Source organism: Medicago truncatula, chromosome 2 (assembly GCF_003473485.1).
Source record: "Medicago truncatula cultivar Jemalong A17 chromosome 2, MtrunA17r5.0-ANR, whole genome shotgun sequence".
Classification (NCBI taxonomy): domain Eukaryota; kingdom Viridiplantae; phylum Streptophyta; class Magnoliopsida; order Fabales; family Fabaceae; genus Medicago; species Medicago truncatula.
In genome coordinates this window covers 44,475,271-44,483,757 of record NC_053043.1, presented here as the reverse complement: position 1 = coordinate 44,483,757, position 8,487 = coordinate 44,475,271, and the positions used below count along the sequence as shown (strand labels likewise).

The following is an 8,487-nucleotide window of genomic DNA, read 5'->3' as shown; positions in this document are numbered from 1 at the left end:
CGTTTCTATGATAAAATAGGAGGTAAAGAATTTCAATTAAGCCTATGTTATATATTACCGGTTTGTATCGATCCCTCTCATAATATGTAAAAAAATCAGTTTGAGAGCGAATCAATTTGCATATCGTGCTTTACACAGGTTATTACATTAGTATAAATATAAAAAAAGTTGTCGAGCAAATCAATTTGGTTTGGTTTTATTAGACGCATTGTTTGATGATTTACTTTAGGGATGGACAACGAGCCAAGTTGGATAGGTGCAGGCCAAAAATGTCTACCCAACAAAAATAAATGGGATCTAAACACCAGCCCCCGCTCCATAAATAAGGAAGTGATCCAGAGTGATTTTTTTTTTTAAGAAGTCGAACTAATCTATCAAAATTGATACTTGAAAGAATTGAATATGAGACTTTAAGAGAAGTATATTTTATTGTTTTAAATCAATACCACTAGATCAACCCAATTAGATTGATCCAGAGTGAACCTTAAGACAATGACAAGAGTTACTTAGATACAACGGGGATAATGGCTGCTTCCAAAAGAGGTTGGTGTGCCTGCAATGACTCTAACACTCAAGTCACCGAGGGTTTTAAGAGAGTTTATATGCACCCTTTTCATTATAAGCATAAACAATCGTTTTAGGTTAGTGCCAACCAATTGAGCTCCCTCTTCCATTGCTTTACCTTCACGAATCAAGAAAAATGAATTACCTTCCTCCCGATTATAACTTCCAAGCAATGATAGATTACCACGGTTTTCTATCGATGCTCTTAATCCTTATTATCATAATTGCATATTTAATAATAACCCACACTTACAAAAGCAGCATAAATTATTGAAAGTTACTGTATTTACTGATCTATCATTATAGTATATGAATGGATACGGGATATATTGCACAAACTAAAGACAAAATAACACAATTATTAGCCAATAAAAATATGGAGAATGATTACCATTGCTCTTGGAGCATTGGTTAAAATATTAAAATAAGTAAATTTGCATCGAAAAATGGTGTAATTATTGCTAAGATAAAAGTAAAAACTTGTATTTCCAAGATAAAGTTTCTATTAATGGAATCATTAACGGCTTAACCACTGCCCTTTGGGCACTGGTTAGCAAGACCCTAAAAATATTAAATGTATGTTTACAGAAATTGAAGCTTGAACCCCGCACCCCACCATCTTATTCACTTTAAAAAAAGTGTATTTATAGATACTAGACTACTTAATCTAAAAAACAATATTAAATGTCCCTCTCAAAAAATCCAAGAGCGCTTGTATGAGATATAAAACATGTCTCTTATAGCTTAACCAAATCCCTGGGTTCGAATCCAACCTTATGCATGCAGCAGCGGTAAAACTCTTAGGAAGAGCTTGCCGCCCATGGGTCCCACAATGCTCAAGGAATTAGTCTATACAGTTGCGCGCGGAGGATACCCGATATACATAAAAAAAATTGTCCCTCTCAAAAAAATATTAAATGTCAATATTCATTAGTAAATCTGCTCGCCTAGCTACAAACATCTAGCAAATTGAAGAATAAAAAAAAAAAAAATACTGGACCATGTTAGTTTGTAAAATATAAAATGATTTTTTTTTTTATGGAAAAAATAAAATGTTATCATCTATTTTTTTGTTTATTGAGGAATTGTATCATATAAAATTGAATTATAAAAATAATTATTGCCTAATTGACTTTTTAAAAAAATCTTTATGTTTTATTATCGTCATTGATTGGCTAATTTGGCTTTTGTCTAGTAATTTCATTCAACAAAACCAATAATGCACTAGACTATTAAATCTAATTTTTTTAATTAATTTAAAACAAACTAATCACAATCACACCAAACAAATAAGTCAAGATACAATCTAATCCTTCCCATGGTGATCACAATTTGCATTTTTTCCACCAAAATGCCGAATTGTCCGCAATTATTAAATACCCGCAGTCATGTTGTTAAAGGATTAGTGATCATCTAATCAAAATCAGATAGTCGCATATTAAAGGATCACAAATCTTAAAATTGTTTGATTGCATGTAGTCAATGACCGATGACCGCATGCAATCTCAATTCTCAACTCATTGTTATACGGTTCACTGTTGAACCGGCATGTTGTTGCCAAACCAACGTTGTTTTATGAAAGCATTATTGCCTCATTTTCCTTCTAATTAATTCGACCGTTTCCGTCTCTTGAACAACTATAACGGGTTAACGGTATCAAAGAAAAGAAAAACAAAAACTCATAATTTTTTTTGGTAATAAGAACAAAACCATTTCTCTTCCCTCAAAAAAAAAGAACAAAACCATTTCTGTTGCATATGCATTCTGTTCTGCCTAACGACACACACAACCGCCAATGGGACCCAACACAGTGGCAACTTCCCTAAATATACTCCTAACAAAAGGGTAATAACGTCCAAACAGATATTTGTTGGGGTGGACCCCTTGCATTGCAATGTACTATAAAAAACACCAAAATTCTTTAACGGTCTCATAACCCAAACCTTGAAGAAAATAAAACCACCTTTGCCACCATCAAACAAAGTGTCGGCTACATCAGTTTTCTTCTTCTTCTTCTTCTTGTCAACTATTTTCGCTGGTCTCCGAATTTACCGGAGCTGACAATTGCGGCGGTGCATTACGCATTATCGTCTTCAATCAGAATGAAGCACCACCGTTTCTCCACTTTGTTTCTTTTAAGCCTATGCTTCATACTTGCACAGGGACAGCCTAAGGCTAACCCCAATGTTCACCTAGATACACATTGGTACCCAGGCACCGCCACCTGGTACGGCGAGGCTGAGGGTGATGGTAGCACAGGTAAATTCTAAAGAATAATAATGTTTCTAGCTATAATCATATGAATTTGAACATTATTAATTGTTGTTTGTTAAACTCCATGAACTAACACTTCTGATGGAAAACGTGTCTGCTGTCTAACGCATGTTGTCAGCACCAACAAGACGCTAATACATACAATTACATTTAACAAATTTATAATTCTAAATTTATTACTAGTATCACAACGTGTTAGTGTTATGTATGGTATTTGTGTGTGGTCTGTCTCCGTATAATGTTTCATTGTTGCTAATAATTAGTTTTATGATGATTTATGGTTTGTTAAGGAGGAGCTTGTGGGTACGGAAGTTTGGTGGATGTGAAGCCGTTAAGGGCAAGAGTAGGAGCAGTGGGGCCAGTGTTATATAAGAAGGGAGAAGGGTGTGGAGAGTGTTATAAGGTCAAGTGTTTAGACCATACTATATGCTCAAAACGGGCAGTGACGGTTATAATAACTGATGAATGCCCTGGCTGCCCTTCTGACCGAACACATTTTGACCTTAGTGGTGCTGCTTTTGGCCACATGGCTGTTCATGGTGAGAATGGTCAACTTAGAAATAGAGGTGAAATCCCAGTTCTTTACAGAAGGTATTACATTCTCAATCATATCTTACCTTTTTTTGGATTAGATGGATTATATATAGGTTCCCTTATATATATTTATGAAAAAAACATGGTAAAGGCTTAAAGATACTCATAATAATTCTTCACACGTGAAGGGAATATTTTTTCACTGATCTAAAACATTAGTGTTCTTTATGATGGTATTTTTGCAGAACAACGTGCGTATATGCTGGCAAAAATCTTGCATTTCAAGTTAATGAAGGCTCCACACCATATTGGTTATCACTTCTAGTGGAGTTTGAAGATGGAGATGGTGACATAAGCTCCATGTATATACAAGAAGTATGCACCTTTCTTTTCTTGTTGATATTTATTTACATAATTATAAAAAAAATAACCATGCATGTGTCCAGAAAATGAGATGCCATTAAAAGGGTCTTTTGATATGATATATACCAAAGTTATAGGATTTTTTTATGGCTAAAAGGAATAGAAGTTGCTCAAACGTGCACTAAGGCATCGTGGTCACTGGTCATATACTTTAATTCGTGTCAATTGTAGTAACAAGAATGGGCATGGCCAGTGTGTACAATTCCAAATGTTGTGGATATGTCACTTGAAATCGAAATCACGTGCAATGCCACTTTTGAAATATCCTTTTTTCTATCTATATGCTATATCCAGAGTGTTATCCTCATATAACGGTGCCTATTGGTAATCAATATTGCTCTTGGTCGTGTGTGTTCCTTTTCCTGAATCTTGTGAACTCAAAACCATGTGATATATGGGACCTCTAACAATAATTATATTCAATTCCTCATTTCTCCATTACATTATATATATAATTGAAAACAATGTAAGATCTTTTATATTGCTAACTAACCATATTCTATTAGTTTTAAATTAAATGTAATAAAAGTCAAACATCTCTAGGGACCGAACTCTTTAGATTTACTGCAACGTCTCTATGTACTGAGTTATGCTATGCTCAAGAGTATGAATATAAAGTAAATTCTATACAACATATATATGTGTGTTATAAAACTATGAGTCTAAATTTTTAATTGTGATTGGATATTTTGGTGTTTGGTATGCAGGCTGGGTCTAGTGAGTGGCTGCAAATGAATCATTTATGGGGTGCAAATTGGAACATTGTTACAGGACCTTTGAGAGGACCTTTCTCTGTGAAATTAAGCACATCAACGGGAAAAAGCATCACTGTTAAAGATGTTATTCCAAGTAATTGGTCTCCAAAATCCACTTATACATCACGCTTAAATTTCACTCCTTAAACTAATTAAGCTCACTCCCAAAGGGAGTGGTAAGTAAATAATTAATATAAGTACCATTTACCAAGATATAAAGTTACTCAAGTGGAATAAGGTAAAAATTAGTGGATTTGGACCAATCTTGTTATTTTTATAGCCGTTGAGTGCACATGGCTATCTAGATAGTGATTTATATTTTATAAGTCTAGATGGTTGATTTTGGTGTGCAATTATTTGTAATTTGTATGAAGAAGTCATGTTCATGTAGCCCCCTCCAAAAGAGGAGAGAGAGCTTGAAGTGTAGTAGTATATATGAATGAATGTATTGTTGAATTTCGGGTACTGGGTCCATTGGCTTAAATTAAAGACTAAATTATTTAATTGTAGAACCTAAAATACAATAATTTTGCATTTACCTTTGAAATACATTATAATTAACGATATTCTTGCGATTTTCACAATAATCTCATGTTAGTACTCATTTCATACGGTTCCTCCAATCATGTGATTCCCTAGCTTAGCTACAGATAGTATTGGCTGCAAAGCTAAAGAAAATAAAATTGAACCGTTGGCATAATTTAATAGGGAGTCATATTAATTAGAACGTGGGTGCAGACAATACATCTACTGATGAATTTATTGTTGTATGCCTTCAGTTCCCTGCGAGTAAGGTATGTGAGGGACTGATGATAAATGCAAACAAACGAGGGTTTGCCAAATTTGTGCTGTTAACCTTGACCATATCTATCATCAAGGGAGAGGATGTTTGAAAAATTGTGTAAACACTCACTTCAGTTGCGGAAGAAAAAAAAATATTTTCAAGTCTTTGGATTTAAATTCTTATACATATTTGTCGATTGAGTATGGTGTTTAGGGGTATAAGTGGTTTGGATAAGACAGATCAAATAAAAAATTCAAACAAAATTAAATCAAATTAAAAAAAATATCTGATCTAGTTTGGTTCATTTTAAAAACAAAATAAAATGACATAAATCGATATAAAATGATTTGGTTCTCGATTATAATACAAACCAAAAAACTAAAAAGATGGGTAACCACACCCTCCATTTTACTAATATCATACCTCCTTAGTTCAACATTAAGAGAAGTTATTTTTAAGAATATAAAATACTTTTTAATCCATTCATTTCCATTGACTTTCTATTGTTTTTTTTACAGATTTTTTATGATAATTCAAAAGTTATTTTGAATGTTTTATTCATGCTTTCGACCATGTGCTACTATATCAATTTTTCTTTCTCAACAATCGTAATTCTTTGAGCCATGCTACTTGTTTAATGAGTCAAAGAAGACGTGTATCTATAATGTTCATCTTTGTAGATTATTGCACAAGTTTTCACGTGCTGCACATACAACTTTCATCCCTTAAATGTTCATACTATTTAAAACTTAATAAGTTAAAGGATTAAACTAATATTTTTGTCATACTATTTAGCCTATTATTTTCTATGCTTAGCGCTTGCTGGTAATGGTCGGCAGTGGCTTCCATAATTGCTGATTTTTAGATAAATTAATTTATCAATCCCATATTAGAAAGACCATTTTTAAGATCAAGTCTAAAACCATTTTAAGATTTTTTCCCCTTTAACACAAGACTATTTTTACAAGTTATACTTGGATGGATTGAGGCTTGGCTCAATCATTTTAGTTTAGTTCCAACAACCTGAACTCAGTCTACCATTTGCTTTACCTTCACGAATCATTATTAATCAAGAAAAATGAATTGCTCGGAACTTAAAAATGTGATAATTTATTACGGTTGCTTGGAACTAAAAAAATAGTTATCACATTTTGTCCTTATAAGTATAATTCAGTTGGTAAATATTGATTTTATATATAAAGATCGAAGTTTAAACTCTAATTTCCGTACTTATTAGATGAATTTTTAACCAATAGATTCCTTGACACACAAAATAAATTACCGCAGTTTCTATCAAAGCTCTTACTTATCTTATTATCATAATTGCATAATAACCTACACTTACTGAAGCAACATAAAATATTCGGTGACTGTATTTACTGGTCCAGCATTAATATATGAACATTACACACACTAAAAGCAAATTGAAGGATTTATGTGTGGACCTGTCAAAAAGAAAAAAATAAAGAGAAGAAAATAGATTGGCTAGATGAATTATTAAAAATATATGCATGTTTTATTATCGTCATTGATTGGCTAATTTGGCTTTTTTTGTCTGATTTCATTCAACAAAACCAATAATGCACTAAATCATATCTAATCTGAATCTTTAATTAAATTTAAACAAACTATTCAAAATCTCACCAAGCAAATAAGTCAAGAATCAAGATACAATATCATCTTTCCACTCACATCGACAATCAGTTTTTGCATACGGTTCACTAATATTGAAACTGACGGCAATGGAGTTCTGTACAATGTTGTGTGATTGCAAATAGAAAAAGAGAACTTTAAAGGAATTAACTTTCACCTAGAACATTTTATTATTTAATTATGTTCTAATGTTATTATGCAGGTAAATATCTTTATAATAATATCTATTCAAAAAAATCTTTATAATAATTATATTAAATATATTAAGAAGGAGTCTAAATAGATTAGTGATCAAATTAAGAAACAAATGTAACTGGATAATTAATTAAATATTTAATTAATCGATATGAGCTCCATATGAGTGAAATGTCGTGATGCCTCATTTTAGAATAATGAGAATCATAATTGGCCGGACACATTACATATTGTTTCTTCTCTCCGTTTGAAGAGTGTTTAGTGCATAAGGAGTTCAAGTTGAGGAAGAATCACAAGTCAACAAGTGTTAGTCACTTGTTTCTCTCTCCTTGTGTTTTAGTAGTGCAACCAATAAACTACCTTGCTTCAACGGTTCATCCATCCTCAAATGAAAGTGAATTTGCTCAAGAAAATGCGATCATGACCAGATACAATGATTTTAGACATACCATACAGTTAAAAAACTATCTAGCAAACAAGTCGGCAACTTTGCTAGTGGTAGAATATGTTGGTAACATACCAATTAGGGAAACTTAAAAAAAAAACAATGCACAACCACTAGAATGTCCGCGTATGATTGGGAAGAAGGGAACCCTACAATGAAATTTAGGGAAATGTCTTCGCATACACCGTTTGGAATCAATAAAGGATGTATCAACCAATATGAAAGGTGTGTCGGATGTTTGTTGTGTTTTTTTTTAACAACGAAAAGATTTTTAAGAGAAGAGAGAAAAGTACAAGGGGTACTCAACCCACACAAAAGAAACCTAACTAAATCGCGACAAAATACAAATCAAAGAGTTTGAAAATCATTCATAGTACGTACATACAAGATCCCGCTTTGCTCCTAGCTAAAAATCACTTTGATCGTTCAACAATCTCCTCTGCCTCCATGGTCTTAGAAGAAAGGATGACGTGTTCCTAGCTTCCGGGATTTTCCAAATGTTGCGTTGGCCGGTGTGACAAGCATGTTCAAATATACATTTTCCGCTCGAAAAAAGAGTTTGAGGAATTGTGTCACGTCCTTCTTCATTCATTCAGCCCCATACATTTTCCTTGAGACGTCCCAGTGTCATGTGGATACCGCTATGGCCACCAATATGAGAGGATGAAGAAATGTATAGCTTGCCAATAATTATTTCCCTTGATTAACGGTATCAAAGAAAAAACAAACAAAAACTTATAATAATTTTGTTTGGAAAAAGAACAAAACCATTTTTGTTGCACATGCGGATTCAACGCCTCAACCGCCAATGGGACCCACTACAGTGGCACACTCAGTAAATATACTTCATACATTAGGGT

General features: G+C 33.1%; 1 protein-coding gene across 1 annotated transcript; it reads left to right on the top strand.

The window, feature by feature from the left end:
* Positions 1 to 2,502: 2,502 nt before the first annotated feature.
* LOC25487640 (expansin-B3) lies at positions 2,503 to 5,015 on the top strand. The gene is made up of 4 exons (XM_013609625.3): positions 2,503 to 2,823; positions 3,129 to 3,429; positions 3,618 to 3,747; positions 4,503 to 5,015. Exons 1-4 carry the CDS (start codon positions 2,667 to 2,669, stop codon positions 4,695 to 4,697), a joined length of 783 nt encoding a protein of 260 aa, XP_013465079.1. The 5' UTR covers positions 2,503 to 2,666; the 3' UTR covers positions 4,698 to 5,015.
* Positions 5,016 to 8,487: the final 3,472 nt, after the last annotated feature.